The 26,382-nt window shown below is 50.6% G+C and overlaps 3 protein-coding genes across 4 annotated transcripts; all 3 read left to right on the forward strand.

The window, feature by feature from the left end:
* Positions 1-6,821: 6,821 nt before the first annotated feature.
* On the forward strand, positions 6,822-14,560 carry Naglu (N-acetyl-alpha-glucosaminidase). Its single transcript, XM_004655749.2, has 6 exons — positions 6,822-7,207; positions 8,003-8,150; positions 8,756-8,902; positions 9,085-9,170; positions 11,021-11,277; positions 13,158-14,560. The coding sequence occupies exons 1-6, from the start codon at positions 6,822-6,824 to the stop codon at positions 14,366-14,368; spliced, it is 2,235 nt and encodes a 744-aa protein (XP_004655806.2). The 3' UTR covers positions 14,369-14,560.
* Positions 14,561-14,713: 153 nt separating this feature from the next.
* On the forward strand, positions 14,714-16,911 carry Hsd17b1 (hydroxysteroid 17-beta dehydrogenase 1). Its single transcript, XM_045158066.1, has 6 exons — positions 14,714-15,283; positions 15,370-15,537; positions 15,668-15,847; positions 15,937-16,030; positions 16,413-16,587; positions 16,676-16,911. Exons 1-6 carry the CDS (start codon positions 15,187-15,189, stop codon positions 16,895-16,897), a joined length of 936 nt encoding a protein of 311 aa, XP_045014001.1. The 5' UTR covers positions 14,714-15,186; the 3' UTR covers positions 16,898-16,911.
* A 5,332-nt stretch (positions 16,912-22,243) lies between these two features.
* On the forward strand, positions 22,244-26,252 carry Coasy (Coenzyme A synthase). Of its 2 annotated transcripts, XM_004655358.2 has the most exons (10): positions 22,244-22,320; positions 22,633-23,343; positions 23,996-24,210; positions 24,437-24,568; positions 24,683-24,872; positions 24,952-25,016; positions 25,183-25,267; positions 25,429-25,526; positions 25,632-25,778; positions 25,871-26,252. In XM_004655358.2, exons 2-10 carry the CDS (start codon positions 22,644-22,646, stop codon positions 25,937-25,939), a joined length of 1,701 nt encoding a protein of 566 aa, XP_004655415.1. In that variant the 5' UTR covers positions 22,244-22,320; positions 22,633-22,643; the 3' UTR covers positions 25,940-26,252. The 2 variants fall into 2 exon arrangements, with proteins under 2 accessions (XP_004655415.1, XP_045014000.1); XM_045158065.1 differs by lacking the exons at positions 25,429-25,526; positions 25,871-26,252 and having other exon boundaries at positions 25,563-25,702.
* Positions 26,253-26,382: the final 130 nt, after the last annotated feature.

Here is a 26,382-nt window from a genome sequence, read left to right on the forward strand (position 1 = left end):
GTCATGGGTAACATTGCCTCCTGCTAAAATATAAATATGTATATCCCAGATCCATGGAATAAGAGCTCTTTTGAAAGTTAAGGGAATTAGCCCTCCTAGAGGGAGACAAGCTCCTTTTGGGAAGAAGTCCTCCAGATCATTTCTGGATTTCTGGGCATCCATGTGGACCTGCATAACTCATCTGGCTAAGAAATAAAAAGCTCAGGAAGGAAATTTCCCCTCATTCCCTTTACAGCAAAATTACAAGCCATCTTTGCAAGTGCTCCAAAGTGGCTTGGGTCAGAGTCAGGTGGCAGACAGATAACGGCGCCTCTGCCCATGCAGGTGCCATGTCTCCGCCTCCTCTCCCAGTGGCCTCCGAGCGGGCCCACTCCTTCTTCAGTGGCCTCCCAGTGGGCCGCCTTCTTTGGAGGCTTCCTGGCCGTCCTGGCCCCCCCCCCCTTCCCCTTCAGGTAGCCAGAGTCCTTGGCCTCCCAGCACTCTTCTTGACCATTACCTCCATGTGTACTAGACCGGACCCAGGAGTAGGGCAGGGCTGATGTAAGGTGTATACAAGCCCCGCCCAGGCACAACTGCACACCAAAAAGTGGCAAGACAAAAAAAGGTCACATTTAACTACAACCTATAAAGAACTAAAGTTTTACGTAAAAAAAGTGTCAACTTTGTTACATGATATCATAAGAATAGTAACTGAATTTATGTTGTAGGTCAACTTCATCTTTCATAGAGGATTATTAAAAACAACAGAATTCTCTCTCAAGTGGTAACTTATAATTTGTCAGGTATTAATAAAAAAGTAAAGTACTTAAAAAGAGGAGGCAACTGACCTGACTTCTAGGCCAGCCTGCCTCAAGATAGCAACAATATTTGCCTTAGTTTAGTGTCTTATTGGTATTAGTGACATAAAATTGTCTATAGACTACTCACTTGTTAGTGAGTAATAGGATTAATTTGGTGTAGTTTTTCATGATAGCCTTGTAAGAAAGATGGTTAATAATGGGAAGAGATGTATTGATTAAAGGAACTGGGAAATAATATTTTCAATGTTGGGACATAGAATGCACGTTAAAAATGCTTTTTGAGGGCTGGAGAGATGGCTTAGCAGTTAAGCACTTGCCTGTGAAGCCTAAGGACCCTGGTTTGAGGCTCAGTTCCCCAGGTCCCACGTTAGCCAGATGCACAAGGGGGCACACGCATCTGGAGTTCATTTGCAGAGGCTGGAAGCCCTGGTGTGCCCATTCTCTCTCTCTCCCTCTACTTGTCTTTCTCTCTGTGTCTGTCGCTCTCAAATAAATAAATAAATAAATAAATATAAAATATATTTAAAAAAAATGCTTTTTGAGTGGTACTGAGAATGTTAAAGTATGTGGATAAAGATGTGTGTATGTAGGAAAGAATTTTCAGGCTAAACCTAAATGCCATGCCTAAAGTTAGAGATTCTTCAACTCTTTACAGACTCTTAAGGATATTCTAAAATGTTTATATAGGGACACAGTCTTAATTTAAATTCATCTTACATTAGACACAGGTGATGCCTATTTTAGGTGGGTCACAAAGTCATAAGTACAGATGTAATTGGAGGTTTAACTAGGTTAAACATAGACAAGAGTCTATCACCTTGTGTTTTGCAAATGGGTAAATTTGGTATGTAAAAACAAACAACTTCAGAATAGGAAAGAAATGTCAGGATGCTTATCTCTCTGCTCTGTAATTTCATTTTGCTCTTGTTTTCCAACATATGCTACTTAAATTCATGGAAAGCTGGACTCTGAAAAAAACAGATGGAACCCCCTTTATCTCAAACCCCATGCAAGTTTAAGCCATGTGTCCCCCAGACTCTGACAAGAGACAAAATGGCCAATTGTCTCTGACAAGGAAAAAGGAATACAGTATTTAACTGTGGTTCTCTTTAGTTCTTCTCTTTTGAAAACCTAAAGTCACATCTGTTAAATAAAGTCTCTCATTAGACAAAATGTTAAATAGGTAAACTGAGTCAAGGTATTTAATCAGGTTACAAACTCCTTACATAAGACAAGCATCAGGCTTACCTAATGTGTATATCAGGGTAAAGGCCCCTTCATTGAAACATTTAATTGGATTAAATCTAATGTTTACCTGATGCCAAGGTTTTAATCAGTGGAGAAACTGAGTCTTATGATAAGACCTCACTCATTAACAGGTCATTGATGCTAATTTGTTATGATTTAAGGGTTATAAAACTGGCTTTAAGACTCTCTCAGTAAACTAAATTAGGTTCCTCTTTTCATCAAGGTTTTAACTATTCTAAAGATAAAGGCTCACATAGAAATGGTTAATTTCCAAAGGTGAAGTACTCATACCTAAAGTTATTGTGACTTTACAGATAGCTTCTTATTTATGCTAATTTTATTGAATGGTCATAACTAGGTTTAATCACTTAGGTTTAAGTGATTTAATTTCAGTACTAATAACTTTCATCTTCCTGGGATTTGTTGGGATAGCTTGCTTAAACTTTATCACATTTAAGTCATGGGTAAAACATAAAATTGTTTTATGTTAATAAACATTTCTGTGGTACATAAAATCAATATCTATCAAGTTCAAGCCAAAATCATTGGTTGTCAAATAATGTTTTTTCTTTCAAAAAGATTTATCAAGGGTTATATTAATATTTAGCTAGCTGTTTTGGCTCAGAAAAGACCAGATTCTACTCTATTGTATATAAAGTAACTGTCTCAATTGGGGCATCTTAAGTCCAGTGCTTATAACAAAATTAATTCTTTTTTTTTTTTTTTTTTTGGTTTTTCGAGGTAGGGTCTCACTCTGGCTCAAGCTGACCTGGAATTCACTATGTAGTCTCAGGGTGGCCTCGAACTCACGGCGATCCTCCTACCTCTGCCTCCCGAGTGCTGGGATTAAAGGCGTGCGCCACCACGCCCAGCACAAAATTAATTCTTAAGACATATTCTCTACTTTAGGGTACAGCCTCATGCTCAAACAATGGTCCTCATCTAAAAAAAAAAAATACATTCAAGCTCCATGGTCCTGTTGCCAATGTTCTCGGTAATTTGTACCCACACAGGTATCTGAACTAAACAAAGATGTTTTCAAACACAGGTGCTAATTCCTTACACTGTCTTACTTGTCCTTTTCTGATAACTTCTAGGTTAAATTAGTTAGTCTGTAAATCAACTGGTACTGTTTTCAAGACTGGGAGTAGGTTCTGCCTATATTTATAAATGTCAGATATTTAAAATGTGAGATGTGCCTACTTTCTATGCCTCATAATAAGGCTTATGCTGCCATAGTACAACTAAAATTTTAAAGATAGGACAAAATGGTTTTAGAAGCCTGTGCCATTCTTTAACTAAGTCTATTTCAGTAATCAAATGTGCTCTATATGTACATACATCCAGGCTGGTGTAACTTCCTTTCTAAGTGTGTTAATTACCTACGTAGAAGCCAAAGCCAATTTGAATCATCAGAGCAAGAGGTGCCAATATTTTGGCCTGTGCTCCCAGGTCATGAGGCCACTGGAGATGATGGGACACTTTTACACTGGCCCCCTGGTAAGTCACCTGTCTTCCTGAGCAGGGAGGATATGGAGACCCAAACAAATTTAGTGTACAGTCTGAAACAGGAGAGTCACAATTGAGGAGCAATCAGTCCTCCTGACTTCCCAAAGAAGGGAAAATTACTTGGCCAGCATGGCCCTGACTCATCCTAACAGATAAAAAAAATACCAGTAAGCTATGGGGCTACTTCTGTGTCCCTAAAGTCTCTTTGGAGAGCCATTAGTGACCTCCAAAACTAATCCTTAATTAAAGGTGGCTATCTGCATGGTCTTAAACATTCAGAAAGAAACATATAACCAAAAATAAAAAAATACCTTACATATATGAATGGCCTATTAAGTAACACAAGAGCTTTCCAAGAGGGGAAACAAACATTAAGACAACTTTTCCCCATAGTTTTAATTCTATAATAAAAAAAAAAATAGAGATGTTCAAAGGGTTATTTTTGAATCTAAAATATGTAAATATGTAAAGTATATAAATAATCTGGGAGACTGGGTGCCACAAGACACTGGGAACCCTGCTGGAAGGAACCCTACGTCTTCATCCTGACCATACCTACCGCTGTGAGAATGGATGGAACTGCCACTTGGGTTCATCACACACACATCTGACTGGCAGATCCCCTGGCTGAACCTGAGGACCATCAGCCACAGTGGAAACGCAGCCCCCCACTCAAGCCTCAACTCAAATGCTCCCGATCCTGACTGTGCTCCTAACCGATGTACTGTGGCAGCTACTCCCCACCAAGTGTATAATCTGACCTGACTAATAACCAACACTGCCACGGGGGAAATTCTTACCCCACGGGGAACCTGGTTTCCTGATTTGATCTTCGACTTCCATCAACTAGTGGGTGACTCACGGGACTCTTGTGGCGAATCAGGAATTTTTTTATTTCTATGTATGCCCTGGGCACTTAGGAAAAGCAAGAATCAAAGGGGGCTGTGGGGGATCTGAAGTCTTCTACTGTGCTGGCTGGCAATGTGTGTCTACTGGAAGGGTATATTGGAACCTGCCTACTAACGGGGACTTTATCACCATGACACGGAACCAGACCAGGGACCAAAATGGACCATGTTACCTCCTGTTGCAGTCCGGTTCACATTGCTGGTAGAAATCACCCAACCAAGAGCAGCTTCTGGGAAAAAGAGATTTATTTTGGCTTAGAGGCTCGAGGGGAAGCTCCACGATGGCAGGGGAAATCGATGACATGAGCAGAGGGTGGACCTCACCCCCTGGCCAACATAAGGTGGACCACAGCAACAGAAGGGTATGCCAAACACTGGCATGGGGAAACTGGCTATAAAGCCCATAAGCCCGCCCCCAACAATACACTCCCTCCAGGAGGCATTAATTCCCAAATATCCATCAGCTGGGAACCTAGCATTCAGAACACCTAAAGTTATGGGGGACACCTGAATCAAACCACCACACCTCCCTCCCTTGAAAGGAAATGAGACCTGTAATTTCATTTCTCTCAAGTTTACAGAAAAAAGGGAGACAGGTGTCCTGGGGTAATGGGGACTAAGACTGTACGTTACTGGGTATGATCCCGGTGCCTTACTTACTGTCCGGTTGGTGACAACATTTCCCAATGCAGGCCTGGTAGGGGGTAAGAACAGGCATTGCAGCACTCACCCTTCAAGGAAAACATCAAGTATAGACTTAGACATTCAGAGGCTGGAAACGTCCATTACTCACTTAGAGAAAAATGTAGATTCCTTAGCTGAAGTTGTATTACAGAATAAACAGGGACTGGACTTATTATTCCTCCAGCAAGGGGGACTATGTGTGGCCTTAAAGAAAAAAATTTTATATCAACCATTCAGGTATAATTAGAGACTCAATGGTGAAGGTACGAGAGAATTTGGAAAAGGAAAAAAAAGCCGATAGAGGATTGTTTGAGTCATGGTTCAGTCATTCCCCATGGTTAACAACTCTGCTGTCTGCTTTAGCAGGGCCATTACTTTTATTTTTGTAGCTAATCACAATAGGACCTTACATTATTGATAGTTGCTTTTGTTAGGGAACGCATTAATACAGTACAGCTTATGGTTTTAAGAGCACAGTATAATTCAATTGGGAGCCAAGACTGGCTCTTCATGGTACAAAGAGAAGGGGGAATGAAGGACCCAGGAACCAGATGGACACCATGACAGGCTTTAGAGTCCTCAGTAGGCCTAAGTTTCTGTTTCCCAGCAAGATCTAAGTTTTTTTTTAATCTTCTGGTAAGGATGGGCTTAACAGATACTGGAAACTGATCATGCCATACATTCCCGAAGTCATAAAGTTCAATTCCCCTAGCTCCAGCCCACCAACTTTGCCCGCCAAAAGCCTAAGCCAACCAGCAAAGCATACTGTTTAAATCAACTAATCATGTACCATCCCCTTCTTCTATGTTCAAATCCATGTACCCATCCTCTTCCTCTATGTTCAAATCCCTATAAAATCCCTACCCTCAGGAGGCTCTTGTATGGATCCAGAATTAAAAGCTCCTTGCCCTTGCATATGTGTTTGGTTCTCCTTGGTGGTCACTGGGGGTGCGGAGTACCCTTCCTTGCTCTTCACAGCATGGCAGCCACGAGGGAACTCTTTAAGCATGTGGTTTCTAAAATTACCCCAGATAACACCAGCTGGGATCACCTCCTTTTCACCAAGACAGCAGCAGCTATGACAGTGCCTGATACAAATAAACTCCAAATGCATGTATTTAAATCAGGCCAGGGACTGGGGCTGTAGCTCAGTTGTTAAGAGTTTTGTGGCACACAAGAGACCCTGGCTTCAATTCCCAGCTGCTAAACAAGAGGGGCTGGGTAGCCGGGCGTGGTGGCGCACGCCTTTAATCCCAGCACTTGGGAGGCAGAGGTAGGAGGATCGCAGTGAGTCCGAGGCCACCCTGAGACTACATAGTGAATTCCAGGTAAGCCTGAGTTAGAGTGCGACCCTACCTCGAAAAAACATACAAATCAAAAAAGGAGAGGGCGCCTGGATGGAAGAGAAGAAACTTATGGGCGAAAGCGCTCAGAGTTCAGCCTGCTCTCTGCAAAACCACACGTAAGATGGGCTCACATGACCGCGAACCACGTGCGGGCAGAAGTCAGTCTTCCAGGGCGCGGCCAGGCTCCGGAAACCAAGTCTCGAGGCGCGTAGCTGGAGCCGCCACCACGTGTCCTGAGGCCTGCATCTGATTGGACGCGGGCGACCCCGCCCCGCTGGTCCCGAGCTCGGATTGGTTGTCGGCGGGGCGCCGCGAGGCCGGGAATTATGGAAGCGGCGATGTTGGCGTCGGCTGTGGGGTTCCTGCTCCTGGCCTGGGTCGGGGCTTCGGCCGGCGACGAGGCCCGGGAGGAAGCCGCCGTGCGGGCGCTGGTGGCCCGGTTGCTGGGGCCGGGGCCCGCGGCTAACTTCTCGGTGTCGGTGGAGCGCGCCCTGGCGGCCGAGTCCGGCTTGGACACGTACAGCCTGAGCGGCGGCGGCGGCGGGGCGCCCGTGCGCGTGCGCGGCTCCACGGGCGTGGCGGCCGCCGCGGGGCTGCACCGCTACCTGCGCGACTTCTGCGGCTGCCAGGTGGCCTGGTCGGGCTCGCAGCTGCACCTGCCGCGACCGCTGCCCGCCGTGCCGGGGGAGCTGACGGAGGCCACGCCCAACAGGTAACGGGTCCCGGCCGACACCGCCAGCCCCTGGTCACTCGCCCGCTTCACACTTGTCCTGCAGCTGCCGACACCTGGAGGCCTGAGAAGGAAGTGTTGGCCACTGTGCCTCACATTCCCAGTTATGTCTCTGATAACTGTGTGCTCTTGTGCAAGTCACTTAAATCTCCTCGAGCCTCGGCTAGGACATCTGGGCAAGAAAACAAAAACAAACAAAAATAATGACGTCCACACGTCCACCCTGCTGTGCAGATTAAGGATTTGCACGATGGTGGGTGGAGCCTTGCTGGGGCCCACTTGGGATCCGTACATTTCATTCTCTCCTTCCTCTGCCATCTACTTGAAGAGGCTGTGCAATAACGCCCACTGGGCTCACAGATCTTAGTTCTAGCACTTGCCACACTGCATGGAGGTGGTAGGTGTGCACATCTGTCTGCCCACGAGACTTTGGGCACAGGGCACCCCTACCTGACAGGGATCAACTTTGCCTTGTAGCCCCGAGACACTCATGTGGACAGTGTGCACAGTAGGAGCTCTGGAATTGTTGAATGAAAATGAAATTTGTGCCCACAACTTTCTGCCAAGCTAGAGGCTCTTGAGGGAAGCTCAGATTCCCAATTCCCAGCTCCACTTGGAGTGGGGTCTGCGATGAAGTGGCCAACTTGGAACGACTCCACTCCACCCCTTTGCAGGGGGCTATTCCAGGGCCAAGCCCCCTTCCCAGGTGCTCCAGGATGGTGAGTTCTCAGGGGCAGGAGGCACCCGCCTGTCCCCAGCAAAGCACTTCACCCACAGGTATCGCTATTACCAGAATGTGTGCACGCACAGCTACTCCTTCGTGTGGTGGGACTGGAACCGCTGGGAGCAAGAGATTGATTGGATGGCCCTGAACGGCATCAACCTGGCGCTAGCCTGGAATGGCCAGGAAGCCATCTGGGAGCGGGTATGTGCCACTTGGCCCTTCGCACACTCCTGTCCACCTAACCCTAACCTCCCAGGTATTCCTGTCTCCACCTCCCAGCATCAGTACAGCGTCTGGCACTCAGAGAGCAAAGGCTCTGGAAGTGTTTGTGGCAGGTCCAGTGGCTCCAGCCCTCAGGAACACTGAGGCTTCCTTCCGTGGCGAGGCAAACACAGCTGAGTGCTTACTGTGCGTGACACTCTGTACTCCACTGAAGCAATTTAGGAAGCCCGGGCTCCTCTCTTCCTCCGACTCCCACGCTGTCCAGTCTCCTGACCTCGTCCTTTCTACTTCGCTAGTCTTAGTGTGAAGCCTCCTTGTGCTCTAGAAGTTCCTGCCCTTCCACTGGCCGCCCTTGCTACTTGAAACTGTCTAAGATCCTCCTTGGTTTGGGGAGTGCCCCTCTGTGCTCCACATCCTTACTCGGGTCCTAAAGGTGACACTTCAGTGCACTCACTTGCACATAGGTCTGATTCTCCTTGCAGGCTGGGTCCCATTCTTGCCTCAGCAGTAGTGCCCCCAGCACAGAAGCACTGACTGAGTGCTGTTGAGTGAAGATGACCAGGTGTGGGGCTCTCCTTCCTCAGGTGTACCTGGCCTTGGGCCTGACCCAGTCAGAGATTGACGACTACTTTGCTGGTCCTGCCTTCCTGGCTTGGGAGCGCATGGGCAACCTGCATACCTGGGGTGGCCCTCTGTCCCACTCCTGGCACCTCAAGCAGCTTTACCTGCAGGTAAAAGGATGGGGAAGGGAAGAGGTAGAATGGGTGCCGCATGGTCTCAGGCCCCTGGGAAGTGGCACTAGGTCTGCTTCAGGACTCTTTGCTGAGCCATGGGGACCCTGTTTGGAGAAGGCAAAGGCCACCCTCCATGGACAGTAGAGGTTCTACTCACCCTGCCCTTCATTCCTGACCAGCATCAGATTCTGGACCGGATGCGCTCCTTTGGCATGATCCCCGTGCTGCCTGCATTTGCAGGACATGTCCCCAAGGCTATCACCAGGTGAGGTTCTAGGCCAACCTACACTACATACACAATGTCTCAAATAAAAATTAAAAAAAAAAAAGCCAGGCATGGTGGCACAGGCCTTTAATCCCAGTACTCAGGAGGCAGAGGTAGGAGGATTGCTGAGAGTTGGAGGCCACCCTGAGGTTACATAGTGAATTCCAGGTCAGCCTGGGCTAGAGTGAGACCCTAACTTGAAAAACAAACAACAAAAAAACAAGCACATGCATGGTAGCACACATCTTTAATCCCACCACTTGGGAGGTGGAGGTAGGAGGATCACCATGAGTTGGAGGTCAGTCTGAGCTACAGAGTGAGTTCTAGGTCATTCTGGGCTAGGGTAAGACGTGCTTCAAAATAAGAAAGACAAAAATAGAAGTTCAAGGTCATCCTCAGCTACATAGTGAGTTTAAGGCCAAACTGGGATGCTTGAGATCCTGTCTCAAAAGAAGGGTAAAAGCAGGTGTGGTGGTGCACGCCTTTAATCCCAGCACTCGAGAGGCAGAGGTAGGAGGATCGCCACCGAGACTATGTAGTGAATTCCAGGTCAGCCTGAACTAGAGTGACCCTACCTGGAAAAACAAAAAAATAAATAAGGAGGACTGGAGCAGTGGTTTAACAGCTAAGACACTTGCCTGCAAAACCAAAGGACCCAGATTTGATTCCCCAGGACCCACATAAGCCAGATCCACAAGGTGGTGCATGCAGCTGAAGTTCATTTGCAGAGGCCCTGGCATGCCCATTCTCTCTGCCTCTTTCTTAAATAAATAAAAAATCAAAAAGAAATTAAGCTGGGCATGGTGGTGCACACCTTTAATCCCAGCACTGGGTAGGCAGAGGTAGGAGGATCACTGAGAGTTTGAGGCCACCCTGAGACTACATAGTGGATTCCAGCTTAGCCTGGGCTTAGTGTGAGACCCTACCTTGAAAAACCAAAATTAATTAAAAGAAATAAATAGAATTAAGCTGGGTGTGGTGGTGTGCACCTTTAATCCCAGCACTTGGGAGGCAGAGGTGGGAGAATCCCTATAAGTTTGAGGCCACCCTGCTACTATAAAGTGAATTCCAGCTTAACCTGCAGTACACTGAGACACTACCTTGGGGAAAAAAAAGGAAGGAGAAAGAAGTCTTCTTTAAGGCTTGCGTCTATCTGCCTGTCTATGATTCAGTGCAAAATGTTAGTGATAGCTCTTACTTGTGGCAGTATGCTGGTCTCTGTTCTTCTTGCTTCTCTATGCTGTCCATTCTTCTGTGGCTGGACAGGCCTTCAAGGCCCAGGCGAGGCCTCTCCATGAATCCCTGGGCTCCTGTCAGTGCGTGGTGCTGCCCACTGATCTTGTTGGCTGCCTCTTCAGCACGCTCACTGTGCCCTAGAAGCCTCATTCCTTTCCTCCACTGAGCCTTTGACTAGCTGTCTGGGGATGCTAGGACAAAGGTGCCCCAAAGTTTTGTCCCTAATGAAAAGTGGCTGGCAGGGTGAAATGAAGCAGTGACGAGTGCAGAAATGAATGTGGACCCACGTGGCCAGAGGGGCAGGCAGGGCACAAGGCCGAGGCTGCACTGAGCTTGGATTGAACAAGGAGTGTTGTCCCTCTCGGCACTGGGAGAGGGAGAGATGGTAAAATCTTTCCAGCCAGGTGGCTCCTAGGAGTAGTAAGGAACAAGATGCCAAGCATAGAAGGATTGGGAAGGATGCCATGCAGGGACACATTGTGTACGAAAACACAGAAGCATGACAAACCACAATGCCTTCAAGAAGCTGAAGATGTTCGTTAGGCTGGTGAGGGGTGTGGTCAAGTTGAATACCCTATCAACCTCCAGTAACTGGGCTTTTTCTGTCCCACTAGGGTGTTTCCACAGGTCAATGTCACCCAGTTGGGCAGCTGGGGGCACTTCAACTGTTCCTATTCCTGCTCCTTCCTTTTGGCTCCGAAAGACCCTGTATTCCCCCTCGTCGGGAGCCTCTTTCTATGGGAACTGACCAAGGAGTTTGGCACAGACCACATTTATGGGGCTGACACGTTCAACGAGATGCAGCCACCCTCCTCAGAGCCCGCCTACCTCGCTGCAGCTACCACAGCCGTCTATGAAGCCATGATTGCTGGTACAGTGTGCTGTCTGGGGTGGGGGACCCCCCCTCCAGAACATTAGGGAGAAGGGGACGGCAGTGGTCAGTGGTGATGGGAGGAGGACCCACTACAACACACTTCCATTGACTTCCTCTATGGGAGCTGAGCTCTGGAGCCGATCAGGGCTCAAACCCTGGCTGTGGCTGTATTACCTGTGACACGTTCCCTCCCTCCTGGTGTCTCGGCTGTCTCACCTGTGCAGCGGGACTTGCTCACGGGGAGCAGATGCAGATGCTTAGCACTGGAAAAGAGTATTTTTAATGCAAGCTATTGAAAATATTTATTTATTTATTTTGCTTTTTGTTTTTTCAGGGTAGGGTCTTGCTCTCTAGTCTGACCATTCACCTACCTCCATCTCCCAAGTGCTGGGATTAAAGGTGTGTGCCACCATGCCCAGCTTTGAAAAGATTTTAAACCATGTGTAATGGCACGTGCCTGTAATCCTAGCACTTGAGAGGTGGAGGCAGGAGGATGTGGAGTTTGAAGCCAGTCTGGGTTACATAAAACTCTCAGGGGCCTGGAGAGATGGCTTACTGGTTAAGGTGCTTGCTTGCAAAGCCGAAGGACCTCGGTTCGATTCCCCGTTACCCACGTAAGCCAGATGCACAAGTGGCACATGCATCTGGAGTTCGTTTGTAGTGGCTGTGGCTGGAAGCCCTGGTGTGCCCATCCCCCCCGCCTCTTTCCCTCTCTCAAATAAATAAATAAAAATGAAATATTTTTTTAAAAATATCTCAGGTTGGAGAGATTGCTCAGTGGTTAATAACACTTGCCTGTGAAATCTAATGAACCAGGTTGATTCCCTAGAACCCACATAAAGCCACAGGCAAAGTGGTGCATGCATCTGTAGTTCATTTGCAAGGCTAGAGGCCCTGGCATGCCCATGCTCATTCATTCATTCATTCCCTCTCCCTCTCCCCCCCCCGTCTGTCTCTGCTTGCAAATATATAAATTAATTTTTAAAAAACCTTGCCAGGCGTGGTGGTGCATGCCTTTAATCCCAGCACTCAGGAGGCAGAGGTAGGAGGATCACCATGAGTTCAAGGCCACCCTGAGACTTCATAGTGAATTCTAGGTCAGCCTAGACTGGAATGAAACCCTACCTTGAAAGAAAAAAAAATCTTAAACCAGGCATGGTGGCACATACTTTTAATCCCAGACAGAAGTAGGAAGACCATCATGAGTTCAAGACCAGTCTGAGACTACAGAGTGAATTCCAGGTCAGCCTGAGCTAGAGTGAGATCCTACCTCAGAAAAACAAAACAAAAGAAAAAAATCTTAAGAAAAAAAGCTGGACATGTTGGTGTATATCTTTAATTTTTCTTTTGTTCATTTTTATTTATTTGAGAGCAACAGACAGAGAAAGAGGCAAATAGAGAAAGAATGGGCGCACCAGGGCCTCCAGCCCCACTACAAATGAACTCGAGACGCGTGCGCCCCCTTGTGCATCTGGCTAACGTGGGTCCTGGGGAATTGAGCCTCAAACCGGGGTCCTTAGGCTTTACAGGCAAGCGCTTAACCACTAAGCCATCTCTCCAGCCCACTGGTGCATATCTTTAATCCCAGCACTTGGGAGGTTGAAGTAGGTGGATCACTGTGAATTCAAGGCCACCTCTGAGACTGCATAGTGAATTCCAGATCAGCTTGGGATAGAGGGAGACCCTACCTTGAAAATCCACACACCCAAAAAAAAAAAGTAGAGCCTCTAGCTGCTGGTTGGACAATCACAGGGGAATATGTGCCCTGTGATAGTATTTTAAGTTTCTACTTTTGCTATGTGTAGAATGGGTTTACATGATCTTCACCAGCTCTCTCTCTCATCACCCTTCCTTTTTGTCTTTCTTCCTAATTGCAGTGGACCCTAGTGCTGTGTGGCTACTCCAAGGCTGGCTCTTCCAGCATCAGCCCCAGTTCTGGGGACCTGCCCAGATCAGTGCTGTGCTGGGGGCTGTGCCCCGTGGTCGCCTCCTGGTTCTGGACCTGTTTGCTGAGAGCCAGCCTGTGTATGTCCGCACAGCTTCCTTCCAGGGCCAGCCCTTCATCTGGTGCATGCTACACAACTTTGGGGGCAACCATGGCTTGTTCGGAGCCCTGGAGGCCGTGAACCGAGGCCCTGAGGCAGCTCGCCTCTTTCCCAACTCCACCATGGTAGGCACTGGCATGGCCCCTGAGGGCATTGGCCAAAATGAAGTGGTCTATGCCCTCATGGCTGAACTGGGCTGGCGCAAGGAGCCCGTGCCAGATTTGGCAGCCTGGGTGAGCAGCTTTGCGGACCGGCGGTATGGAGCTGTCCAGCAAGATGCAGAGGCAGCCTGGAGGCTGCTGCTCAGGAGTGTCTACAACTGCTCCGGGGATGCCTGCCGTGGACACAATCACAGCCCATTGGTAAAGCGGCCATCCCTACAGATGAATACTACTGTCTGGTACAACCGGTCAGATGTGTTTGAGGCCTGGCGGCTGCTACTAACAGCTGCTCCCAACCTGACCAACAGCCCAGCCTTCCGCTATGACCTGCTGGATGTCACCCGCCAGGCAGTGCAGGAGCTGGTCAGTTTGTACTATGAGGAGGTGAAGGCTGCCTATATGAACAAGGACCTTGTGCCCCTCCTCAGGGCTGGAGGCCTTCTGGCCTATGAGCTCCTGCCAGCACTGGATGTGGTGCTGGCTAGTGACAGCCACTTCCTGCTGGGCAGCTGGCTGGATCAGGCCCGGGCTGTGGCTGTGAGTGAGGCTGAGGCCCAGTTATATGAGCAGAACAGCCGCTACCAATTGACCCTGTGGGGACCCGAGGGCAACATCCTCGACTATGCCAACAAGCAGCTGGCAGGACTGGTGGCTGATTACTACCAGCCTCGCTGGTGCCTCTTCTTGGAGGTCCTGGCTCACAGCTTGGCCCAAGGCATCCCTTTCCAACAGCGCCAATTTGACAAGGATGTCTTCCCTCTGGAGCAGGCCTTTGTTCTCGGCAAGAGGAGATATCCCAGCCAGCCCCAAGGGGACACTGTGGACCTGGCCAAGAAGATCTTCCTTAAGTATTCCCCCCGGGGGATTTCTGGCTCTTTGTGACAGATTAACTTCCTGGAGGCCTGCTGGAGCAGGTCCTGGAGCTGGACAGACATAGGGTAGTCCCCAGGCCTGGGAGGAACCAAGGACTGACCATGGGGATGGCTCAGAGGGAAGTGAGCTCCTTTCTACCACTATCCCAGATTTGGGGTTGACGTACTGTTATTTGTCAACTTAATAAATGGATGAATTAGCCTGGGTCTGTCAGAATGGACAGTCACTGGCCAGCATATCTGGGAGGACTCAGGGCTACAGCATGGGCCCTGGAGTGCGGCTAGTCCTCCTCGCTCCTTGTCTGCTTCCTCACTTTAACTCTAGTGCGTCATCTTTGAACTGAGAGTCCCAGAAGCACAACATCACATCCTATTGGTAAATATAATTGTGTAATCCAGCACTTGGAAGGTGGAGGCAGAGGATCAGGAGTTCAAGGCCAACCTCAGTTACATAATGAGTTGGAGACCAGGCTAGGCTATATGAAATTCTGTCGCAAAAATGTTCCCAAGATCAGACATTGTCGCTGCATCCAGATCTGTCCTGGGTGCTGCTCACTGCCCTCACGGGAACCCGGCCTGCGACTTGCAGAGATCCCTCTTCCCTGGACCCCCGCCCCCCAACTACAGCCAATTTGGTATTACAGTCAGTGGCCTTTTCTCTGCTTTGACCCGCAGAAGGGACGTGGTGAAGGCTCAACCTTGAGATTGCCAGGCAGACACAACAAGGGGTGGGGACACCGCAGGCAAGGGTGGAGCCAAATAGGTGATATCCCAGCACAGGACCCTGACCAGGGCTGTTAGTGCTTGGAGCTTCTGCAGGGTGTGCTCATGGACCGCACTGTGGTACTTATCACTGGCTGCTCCTCGGGCATCGGGCTGCATCTTGCTGTCCGTCTGGCTTCAGACGCATCCCAGAGCTTCAAAGGTATGAGCGAGAATGGGGATGGCGGTCAGGGAAGAGCTCGCGGAATGCAAGCAGGGTGCTCAGGGATTCATCTCCCAAACCTCCAGTGTATGCCACGCTGAGGGACGTGAAGGCGCAGGGCCCACTGCTGGAGGCTGCCCGGGCTCGGGGATGTCCCCCTGAATCGCTGGAGATACTGGAGTTGGATGTGAGGGACACAGGATCAGTGGCCACTGCTCGGGCACGCGTGACCGAGGGTCGTGTAGATGTGTTGGGTGAGCCTCCCCAAAAGACGTGAGGCAGGAACCTTCTCCGCTTAGTGCCCAATTCCGGGGGACTTGCGGGGCCTGGGGCGGGGGGTGGGTAGAGCAGTGCTTGAGATAAGCGTGAGGTCTCCATCCACAGTGTGTAATGCGGGCCGGGGCCTGATGGGGCCTCTCGAGGCGCACGAGCTGGACGCAGTGGGCTCCGTCCTGGATGTAAATGTGGTTGGCACGGTGCGGATGCTGCAGGCTTTTCTGCCCGACATGAAGCGGCGCGGCTCTGGGCGGGTGCTGGTGACCGCAAGCATGGGCGGCTTGATGGGTGAGTGGGGGCGCAGGAGAGGACGTGGAGTAGAGAGGCTTGATGAGGCAAGGTGGGCTCTCAGCAACCTGCCTGTTCTCCCCTCCAAGGGCTACCCTTCCATGCCATTTACTGTGCCAGCAAGTTCGCGCTTGAAGGTTTGTGTGAGAGTCTGGCGATCCTGCTGCTGCCCTTTGGAGTCCAGTAAGTCTCGAACCCTCTGCCGCTAGGGTCGTGGAAGTGCAGCCCAGCTAGGGGCAGGAACCCAAGCATTGGGTCTTGGAACCGCTCTGGGGCAATGCCTCTGGGCCTCCTCGCACACACACACCCCGCCCGGTTTGTATTGTTGTATGCCAAGTACTTAATTCTGGGCTCCTAGCACAGGATGGACCTAGGACGGGGTAAGCTGCAATTCTGATGGCATCCCTTCGCCCTCAGCCCAAGGGAGCCCTTCTCCAGCAGCTAAGCGCAGCTGCCTGGGCGTCACCCCTTCCCTGTACCGTCCCTTGGATGTCCAGCCGGGGCACGGGGCTAAGAATGGCCCGTTGGGGCCTCTCACTGTGCGTTGTGGTCGCCCGCCCCGCAGCGTGAGCCTCATCGAGTGCGGCCCGGTGCAGACGGCCTTCCACGAGAAGCTGGAGGGCGGCCCGGGCGGGTCCCTGGAGCGCGCCGACGCCCAGACGCGCCGCCTCTTCTTGAACTACCAGCACCACTACCAAAAGATCTTGAGCGAGGGCCAGGACCCGGAGGAGGTGACGGAGGTGGGTGCAGGAAGGGGCCCCAGGGCAGGGTTGGGGTGGTGGTGGCACTTTAGTGGCGTCCCAGGGTCACGCGCTTCTCCCTCCGCAGGTCTTCTTGACCGCGCTCCGAGCCCAGAAGCCCGCGCTGCGCTACTTCAGCACTGACCGCTTCATGCCCCTGGCGCGCCTGCGCCTGGACGACCCCAGCGGCAGCAGTTACGTTGCCGCCATGCACCAAGCATCCTTCCCAGACCTGCAGACCCAGGAGGTGACCAATGCTGAGGCACAGGGGGACCCACAATCCTCGTCTCCTCCCGCCTCCCCGAAATAAAGGCTTTGTCCACCGTTGCCTCCAATGCTTTCCTCTGCCTCCAGGGGTGTGCAGTCGCGAGGGTCAGGATACGGGTGGCATATCCATTGTGCTGGTCAGCAATGGGTAACCTGTCAGGACAAATCATGCTACCTCAGTTATACCTATGAAACTGCAACCAGTAAAAGAGCTAAGCGAGAGCCTCTTCCTATTTAAAAAAAAAAAAAAAATTTTTTTTTTTTTTTTGATAAAGAGAACGGGCAGGTCAGGGCGTTTGCTGCTGCAAATGAACCCCCGTAGGTACTGGGGAATTGAACCCTGGCCATCGGGGTTCACAAGCAAGCAGCTTTAACTGTTGAGCCATGTCTCCAACCCTGGATTTCTTTAAATTGAGTGAAGAACTGGAGAAATGGCTGTGTTGTTAAAGGCACCTATTTGTAAAGCCTGACTGCTTAGGTTCCACAAAAAGCCAGATGCAAAGTGGTGCATGTGTCTGGAGTTTGTTTGCAGTGCCAGGAGGCCCTGGTGCGCCCACTGTCTCTCAAATTAATTGAAAAATCTCCTGGTATGGTGGCACATGCACATAATCCCAGCACTGGAGAGGCAGAGGTAGGACACTGAGTTTGTGGTCAGCCTGAGACGCAAAACAAACCGAACAAAAAAGTGCAGTATCAACATCTTGTGGTTGTGGTGGTGAGGACTGAGATATAGTGTCTGAGGTACTAATGTGGAAGTTTTTTTTTTTTTGTTTTTTTTTTTGCTTTTGTTTTTTGAGGTAGGGTCTCACTGTAACTCAGGCTGACCTGGAATTCACTATGTAATCTCAGTGATCCTCCTTCCTCTACCAAGTGCTGGGATTAAAGGCGTGCACCACCACTCCTGGCCTTAATGTGGAGGCTTTTTCAGTGTTTGTGTGTGTAGGTCAGAAGACAACTTTTAGGTCAGTCCTCACCTTGCACCTTGTTTTGAGGCAGTCATTTTTGTCCACTGCCTCACTGGTGAGTGCTGTACGTGTTCTGGGATTACAGAAGCCCATTGGTTTCTGCTGTTTACGTGGGGTGTGGAGATCTGAACTCAGGTACTCAGAGGTGACTAGCAAGTGCCTTATCCACTGAGCCACCTTCCTGGCCCTAGTGTGGAGGGTTTTTTGTTGTTTTTCCAAGGTAGGGTTTCCCTGTAGCCCAGGTTGACCTAGAATTCACTCTGTAGTCTCAGGGTGGCAATCTTCCTACCTTTACCTCTTTAGTGCTGGGATTAAAGGCGAGTTTTTTTTTAATACTTCATTTTTATTTTGAGAGAGGGAAAGACACAGAGAGAGCAAGAGAGGATGGGCATGCCAGGGCTTCCAGCCACTGCAAACTGCAGGCGCATGTGCCACCTTGTGCATCTGGCTTATGTGGTTCCTGGGGAATCGAACCAAGGTCCTTTAGCTTTGCAAGCAAATGCCTTAATCACTAAGCCATCTCTCCAGCCTGAGTGTGGAGGTTTTTAATAGTCAGCATCAAACAGGATCAGCCTCTTTTTATTTATTTATGTGACAGAGAGAAAGGGGCACAACAGGGCCTCCAGCTCCTGTAAAAATTAACTCCAGGTGCATGTGCCACCTTCTGCATCTGGTTTACATGGGTCCTTCGGCTTTGCAGGCAAATGCCTTAACCGCTAAGCCATCCCTCCAGCCCCAGGATCAGTCTCCTTTTTCTTAGACAGAATCTCATGTATCCTGGGCTGGTGTCCCACTTTCATTCTCCTGCTTCCACCTTCCTAGAGCTGGGATTACAGGACTGTACTTCCACATCTGGTTAATACAATGCTGGGGGTTGAACCCAGGGTTTTGTGCATTCTAGGAAAGCACTCTACCAACTAAGCTACGCCCAGCCCTGGCCTGACTTTTTAAAATTTTATTTTTATTAATTTGAGAGTGACAGACAGAGAGAGAAAGAGGCAGGTAGAGAGAGAGAGAGAATGGGCGCGCCAGGGCCTCCAGCCACTGCAAACGAACTCCAGGCATGTGCGCCCCTTGTGCATCTGGCTAAGGTGAGTCCTAGGGAATTGAGCCTCGAACCGGGGTCCTTAGCGTCATAGGCAAGCGCTTAACCACTAAGCCATCTCTGCAGCCCTGGCCTGACTTCTTGATAAGCTCCCTTGATCAGATGTGTAAGAAAGAATGGGCTGTAATGCTAGCACTCTGCACATGGAGACAGCAGAAGAATCAGGAGTTCTAGCCAGTCATGGCTTCAGGTGACCCTTTCTTTTTAAATTTATTATTTGAGAGACAGAATTGGGTGTGCCACGGACTCCAGCGACTGAAAATGAACTCCAGCTGCATGTGCCACTTTGTGCATCTGGTTGTACATGAGTACTGGGGAACTGAACCCAGGTCATTAGTTTTGCAGGCAAGCACCTTCTTGGCTGAGCCAACTCTCCAGCCCCCCAGGGACCCTTTCTTTAAAAAAAGAGAGAATAAAATAAAATAAATAGGGCTGGAGACATGGCTCAGCAGTTAAGGTGCCTGTGTACAAAACCTAATGACTTGGGTTTAGCTCCCCAGCACTCATGTATAGCCAGATGCACAAAGTGACACATGTACCTGGAGTTTTTGCAGTGGCTGGAGGACCTGGCACACCCATTTTCTCTCTGTGTGTTTTCTACCTCTCTTTGCTTGAAAAAAAAATTCCAGATGACATGCCTCGCTAGAAATTTCAGCACTTGGGACACGGAAACAGGAGGATCAAGAGTTCAAGTTCAGAGCCGGGCGTGGTAGTGCACGCCTTTAATCCCAGTACTTTTTGGAGGCAGAGGTAGGAGGATCGCCGTGAGTTCAAGGCCACTCTGAGACTACATAGTGAATTCCAGGTCAGCCTGAGCTAGGGAGAGACCCTACCTCGAGAAGAAAAAAAAAAAAGTTCAAGTTAAGGGCTGGAGAAATGGCTTAGTGGTTAAGGCACTTGCCTGTGATGCCTAAGGACCCAGGTTCAATTCTCTGGGTCCAACATAAGCCAAATGCACATAGTGATGCATGCATCTGGAATTCATTTCCAGTGGCTAGAGAACCTGGTGTGCCCATTCTCACTCACTCTCTCCCACTCTCTGTCTCTAATATTTTTTTAAAAATTCAAGTTCATCCTCCAGTACAAAGCGAGTACCATCAGCCTGGGCTACATGACTGTTTCAGAAACACATGAAGCCAGACATGGTGGCTCACACTTTTAATCTCAGCCTTTGGAGGCTGGTGTAGGATTGCCATGAGTTTGAAGCCAGCCTGAATAACAGAGTGAGTTCTAGGTCAGACTGGACTAGAGTGAGAACCTGCCTCAAAAAATAAAAAAGAGATGCTGGGTGTCATGGTGCACACTTTTAATCCCAGCACTCAGGAGGCAGAGGTAGGAGGGTCACTGTGAATTCAAGGCCACCCTGAGACTACACAGTTAGTTACAGGTCCAGCCTGGACCCTACCTCAAAAAAAAAAAAAAAAAAAAAAAAAAGCTGGGGTAGGGAGATGGGCGTGCAAAGCTTGCCAGCTCAGGTTCAGTTCCCCAGCATGCACATGAAGGCAAATGCAAAGTGGTACATGCACGTGGAGGTTGTTTACATGGCAGGAGGCCCTGGTGTGTCCATACTTACTTTCTCTCTCTCACTTTCTCCTTGCAAATAAATAACATATTAAAAATATGGGCTGGAGAGATGGCTTAGCGGTTGAGCACTTGCCTGTGAAGCCTGAGGACCTTGGTTCAGGCTCAATTCTCCAGGACCCATGTTAGCCAGATGCACAAGGGGGCGCACGCATCTGGAGTTCGGTTTGCAGTGGCTGGAAGCCCTGGCATGCCCATTCTCTCTCTCTATCTGCCTCTTTCTCTCTCTCTCTCTCTGTCGCTCTCAAATAAGTAAAAATAAACAAAAAAAATTAAAAAATAAATAAATAAAAACCAGGGCTGGAGAGATGGCTTAGCGGTTAAGGAACTTGCCTGCAAGCCAAAGGACAGACCCAGGTTCGATTCCCCAGAACCCACCTAAGCCAGATGTACATGGTGGGTGCAGGTGTCTGGAGTCTGCAGTGACCAGAAGCCGTGATGTGCCAAATCCCCCCCCCCCACAAATAAATAAAAATAGAATACTTAAAAAAATAGGCCAGGCATGGTGGTGCATATCTTTAATCCCAGCACTCGGGAGGCAGAGGTAGGAGTTCGAGACCAGCCTGAGACTATATAGTCTAGGTCAGCCTGGGCTAGAGCGAGACCCTACCTCGAAAAACCAACAAACAAACAACAAAAAAAAAATCATTTGCCGGACATGGTGTTTCACACCTTTAATCCTAGCACTTGGGAGGCAGAGGTAGGAGCATCACCGTGAGTTTGAGGCCACCCTGAGACTACAGAGTGAATTCCAGGTCAACCTACGCTAGTGCAAGACCCTACCTAAAAATAAGTAAATAAATAAAACTGACTCTGCCCACCCGCCTTCCAATTAAGACAGGTTCTCGGGCTGAAGAGATGGCTTAGCGGTTAAGGCAATTGTCTGCGAAGCCTAAGGACCCAGGTTCGATTCTCCAGGTCCCATATAAGCCAGATGCACATGATGGCGTGTCCATCTGGAGTTCATTTGCAGTGGCTAGAGGCCCTGGCGCTTCCATTCTCTCTCTCTCTCTGTCTGTCTCAAATAAATAAATGAATAAATCAGAAGACAGATTCTCACTTTAGCCCAGGCTGGCTTCGAAGTAGGGTAGATCTTCGTCCTCAGCCCCCTCCCCTACCCCGAGTGCATCCCGGCATTCATTATGGGCATCTTGAGGACCGATGGCTCTCTCCCTTTTGCAACCTCCATGGATGATTTTCATGAGATGTTTTCAGATGCCTACCCACCTGCCCCCTGGGTCTCGGGTCCTCGCCCCCTTTCGCCGTGGCCCGAGACCCGGGCAGCTCTGCGCAGCTCTCGCCCTCGGCAGCGCTTGCAAACAGAAGCGCGAAGGTACGGAGGCCACCAGGCCAGGCCTCTATTCGTACCCCGGAACATTCAGGGGCCCATTTTCCATGTCTGAAATGAGGACTGGGGTAGAGTCACAAATGATGCTCCTGAACCTGTTAGGATTCCGGAAACCCGGCCCTGGGGCCAGGGCAGTCTCACGACTCCACCTTGTCTCCGGAGGTGAGGAACCCCGGCTGTAGTTCTGGCTCTGCCGTGGCCTCCGAGACAACTTTTGGGTGGAGCCAGTCTGTCCCCTCCAGAGCCGAAGGGATCGGCGGAATCCGGGCCCTTCTCAGCCCGGCGGACCGGGTTCGTACGGGCATCTCCGCGCTCTCCAAAACCCGCGCGCTCGGCCCCGCCCCGCATCTCCCGACATCTCGCGAGACTTCAGAACCCCAGGGGAGGCAGTCCTTTGCGCTCGTCGCGGGGTTGTAGCTCCTGAGTAAGTGCTTCCGGGCCGCAGTGTGGGACGCCTCCGCGGCCGTGTAAGTGGAACCAGAGCTCGGAGGGTTGAGTGAGGAGGGAGGGAAGCATCCTGAGCCGCTAGGCCCCTCGTTGCAGTCCTTGGAGACCCTGGTGCGATTCCGGCATCCCCAAGCTCTATGACTCAGGGATTCCTGCCCCGTCCCCTCCCCCGGGCTAAGGTTTTCTTCTTTGAAGTCACTGCCTCGTTGGACGGCCCCCGTCCCTGCTCCAGGGTCCAAGGCACCCCCAGCCTCTCTCCACCCCCGTGCAGGCCCCAGCCTCAGCCTCGGGCCTCTCAGTCACTGTCGCTTCGTCTCCCTGACCGTCTGCAGGCCTGGGCAGCATGGCTGTATTTGGGTCAGGACTTTTGGTGCTGACATCGCCGCTGGCCGTCCTGGCCCCTCGCCTGGCTCCCATCCTGACCTCAGCGGCCCGTCTGGTGAACCACACACTCTATGTGCATCTGCAGCCCGGCTTGAGCCTGGAGGGTCCGGCTCAGCCCCAGGCCAGCCCTGTGCAGGCCACGTTCGAGGTTCTGGATTTCATCGCACACTTGTACGCAGGCGCCGACCTTCACAGGCACCTGGACGTCAGAATCCTACTGACCAACATCCAAACCAAAAGCACCTTTCTCCCTTCACTGTCCAGTTCGGTCCAGAATCTGGCCCACCCTCCGGAAGTAGTGCTGACAGACTTCCAGACTCTGGATGGAAGCCAGTACAACCCTGCGAAGCAGAAGCTAGAGCGTTACGCCACCAGCTGTTACAGCTGTTGTTCGCATCTGTCTTCAGTGTTGCTGTACCCCGATTATGGGGCTGGAGAGATTCCCGTGGACACCTCGAATGTCCCCTTACCCTCCACCATCAGGCCAGCTTCTCCTGTGGCCAGGTCCCCAAAGCAACCTGTGCGTGGCTACCTCCGTGGGGCGGTGGGTGGCACGTTTGACCGGCTGCACAATGCCCACAAAGTGCTACTCAGTGTGGCATGTGTCCTGGCCAAGGAGCGGCTCGTGGTGGGAGTAGCAGACAAAGATCTGTTGAAGAGTGAGTGAGCCGGACCCTGGATTAGAGCAGTGGAAGAAACGCCCTCATGACCCTTGACCCTCCTTCCCATAATGCCAAGATTAAGGGAGGGAAGGGCATCTATATCCATTATTACCCACCTTCACAAATGGCACAATGCCTGATACTCAGTCGGTGTTAGGGAAGTTTTGTTCAAGCACGCAGCTCCCTCTGTGGTCCAGTCACCTGCCAACCTCCAAGGAATCTTCCCCTTACCGTTTGTTCTCCAGGTGGCAACTCTAAAGTTTGAGACACTGGGAATAAATGGATGGGTGTGAATTGTAGGCACTCTAGTATTGCCACAGAAAGGAGATTCAAGGCTGGAGTGATTTTTTTTTTTTTTTTTTTGGAATTTTCCACCTAGCAGATGCCCACTAGTGCTACTAGTTCCCACTGATGCTAATTTCTGGGTGGCATCTTTCGTGGACACAAGCTAGCCCTTGCCAAGATGATGGTGCTTGTCTGTTTCCTCCTCTCCCCACCCCCACCCACGCACAGACCTTCCCACGTTCACACTTTTCTTCCTGTCAGACCCCTCAGGAGTTACAGTGCTTAGGGTCACTGTTCCTCAAGCCAACCCGTGCTTCTACCGCAGTAAAGAGAAGGCTCTCACTGTTCTTGGCTCCCTCCCCAGGTAAGTTGCTCCCTGAGCTGCTTCAGCCTTACGAAAAACGTGTAGAATGTCTGAGTGAGTTCCTGGTGGATGTCAAGCCCTCCCTGACGTTTGATGTCGTCCCCCTACTGGACCCCTATGGGCCGGCCGGCTCTGACCCCTTCCTGGAGTTCCTGGTGGTCAGCGAGGAGACCTATCGTGGAGGGATGGCCGTCAACCGCTTCCGCCTTGAGCATGTAACGCCCAAGAGAGACTGGCAGGAGTGGGAGGGGGAAAGCCATTGTGGGGGCCTATTGAAAGTACTATTGACCTAGAGGAGGGAAGGGTGGGCTCAGGATGGTGGGAAGAGGCCAGAAGGCAAGTACTTGTTGATTTGGAGGAGGAGCCTGGGATAGGTAGGGGAGGGTAAGAGATCTAGGTTTATCCTTTTTCTTCTTAGTCCCTTTTCCCCCTTCACCTCAGGACCTGGAGGAGCTTGCCTTGTACCAGATCCAGCTGTTGAAGGACGAACACCACAGGGAAAATGAAGAAGACAAAGTCAGCTCCTCCACCTTCCGCCAGCGACTCCTGGGAAGCCTGCTTCGGCGTCCAAATGTAAGCCTTCGTCCACCCTTCCCTTCTTTCCCTCTGCTCGGATATGCGGGAAATGTTGAAGAATGGAAACCCAGCACCCCCGTAACCGTGGGGTCCTCACTCATCTACCCCCAGGAGAGGCCAGATCTCCCTTCCGGTCTCTATGTGCTTGGGCTGACTGGCATCAGTGGCTCTGGGAAGAGCTCAATAGCTCAGCGCCTGAAGGGTCTGGGAGCATTTGTCATAGACAGTGACCAACTGGGCCATCGGGCCTATGCCCCTGGGGGTCCTGCCTACCAGCCTGTGGTGGAGGCCTTTGGAACAGGTAATAACTGGGTAGGGGTAAAAGTGGCCTGAAGTGAGGAGATGGCTGGCCTCTGCTTAACTCTTTTTCTGTCACTCAGATATTCTCCATAAAGATGGCCTTATCAACAGGAAGGTGCTCGGCAGCCGAGTATTTGGGAACAAGGTAAACACAAGCCCCTCCAAGGGCTCCTCAGCTGCTACTAGATTCATGGGTGGGATCCAGTGGACACTCTAGTCTGGCCCAAGAAATCAGTTGCTGCCCATCTGTTTTTAACTGCCATCGCTCAGGGAAGGTGACCTTTGTCCATCCCTTCTATCCCCCTCCCCAGAAGCAACTGAAAATGCTCACAGACATTATGTGGCCAGTCATCGCAAAGCTGGCCCGAGAGGAAATGGATGTGGCTGTGGCTGAGGGTGAGTGGCACGGATGGTGGGAACAGCCTAAGGGGAGCAGTTAAGCAGCAACCTCCTCTGGAAGTTTCTCTGGCTTCTTTCCCTGGGACTGAATGCTGTGAGCTTTCCAACAGTCAGCAAGTGTCAGAGTATTGCTGGTAGTGACTGGGGTCTCCCCACAGGAAAGAATGTATGTGTGATTGATGCTGCCATGTTGCTTGAAGCCGGCTGGCAGAACATGGTACATGAGGTGTGGACCGTTGTCATCCCTGAGACTGAGGTATCTGGACCCTACCCTGTCCCATCCCCACTGCAGACAGTATCCTGCCTTGATCCAGTAGGCTGAGCTGGAATTCTTCCTGACCCATGCCTCATCTGTGCTCAGGCCATACGGCGCATTATGGAGAGAGATGGCCTGAGTGAAGCTGCTGCCCAGAGCCGGCTGCAGAGCCAGATGAGCGGGCAGCAGCTTGTGAACGAGAGCCACGTGGTGCTGAGCACCTTGTGGGAGCCACATGTCACCCAATGCCAGGTTGGTGATGAGGGAAAGGCTGGGATGTGGAGGGAGATTGGCCAGTGGCTGTTTGCCTGGCCCTTTCTGCTAACATTCTGGACTGCCCAAAGGTGGAAAAAGCCTGGAATCTTCTACAGAAGCGCCTCCCCAAGACTCCTCAGGCCCAGGAATGGCAGTGAGTTTTCTGTGGAGCCAGACTGGCCCCCGGAGCTGGCAGATCCAGTGGTGAGGAGGAGTGGGGGCCTCCATGCTTACACTTCCTGAGGCCTTGAGCTTCTAGCTGAGCTGTGCAGGACACATCAGAGCCTGGAGAACACAGGAAGTCTAGCTAACATGTCTGTATTTGACCAACAATAAGGATGTGGCTCATGTGGTAGCGGCCCCCTCTAGGGCTCCAGTCCTGTTCTTGCTGGTGGGTGCTGGTGCCCATCACTGACAGGTCATGATCAACACGGAAATCTGTAACAGAATTAAAAACAAATATTCCAATGACTCCTTGTTTGGTGTCTGCTTCCTGCTCCAGTGCCTCTAGGTGTCTTTGGACCTTGCTATGGATAAGTGCATGGCTTTTGAAGCTAGCCAGACTCAAGCCAACCTTGGGCTTATCACTGAATGATGGTGT

This window comes from Jaculus jaculus, chromosome 9 (assembly GCF_020740685.1).
Source record: "Jaculus jaculus isolate mJacJac1 chromosome 9, mJacJac1.mat.Y.cur, whole genome shotgun sequence".
NCBI lineage: Eukaryota > Metazoa > Chordata > Mammalia > Rodentia > Dipodidae > Jaculus > Jaculus jaculus.

What these genes read in the sequence shown, in the direction of transcription:
- Naglu (XM_004655749.2), top strand. Translation starts at nt 6,822, where the DNA reads ATGGAAGCGGCGATGTTGGCGTCGGCTGTGGGGTTCCTGCTCCTGGCC. An exon ending in AGGAAGCCATCTGGGAGCGG is followed by an intron (nt 8,151 to 8,755) that starts GTATGTGCCACT and finishes CTCCTTCCTCAG; the next exon opens with GTGTACCTGGCCTTGGGCCT. An exon ending in CTATGAAGCCATGATTGCTG is followed by an intron (nt 11,278 to 13,157) that starts GTACAGTGTGCT and finishes TCCTAATTGCAG; the next exon opens with TGGACCCTAGTGCTGTGTGG.
- Hsd17b1 (XM_045158066.1), top strand. Translation starts at nt 15,187, where the DNA reads ATGGACCGCACTGTGGTACTTATCACTGGCTGCTCCTCGGGCATCGGG. An exon ending in GGGTCGTGTAGATGTGTTGG is followed by an intron (nt 15,538 to 15,667) that starts GTGAGCCTCCCC and finishes CTCCATCCACAG; the next exon opens with TGTGTAATGCGGGCCGGGGC. An exon ending in CTGCTGCCCTTTGGAGTCCA is followed by an intron (nt 16,031 to 16,412) that starts GTAAGTCTCGAA and finishes CCCGCCCCGCAG; the next exon opens with CGTGAGCCTCATCGAGTGCG.
- Coasy (XM_004655358.2), top strand. Translation starts at nt 22,644, where the DNA reads ATGGCTGTATTTGGGTCAGGACTTTTGGTGCTGACATCGCCGCTGGCC. An exon ending in ACCGCTTCCGCCTTGAGCAT is followed by an intron (nt 24,211 to 24,436) that starts GTAACGCCCAAG and finishes CCTTCACCTCAG; the next exon opens with GACCTGGAGGAGCTTGCCTT. An exon ending in GCCTGCTTCGGCGTCCAAAT is followed by an intron (nt 24,569 to 24,682) that starts GTAAGCCTTCGT and finishes ATCTACCCCCAG; the next exon opens with GAGAGGCCAGATCTCCCTTC.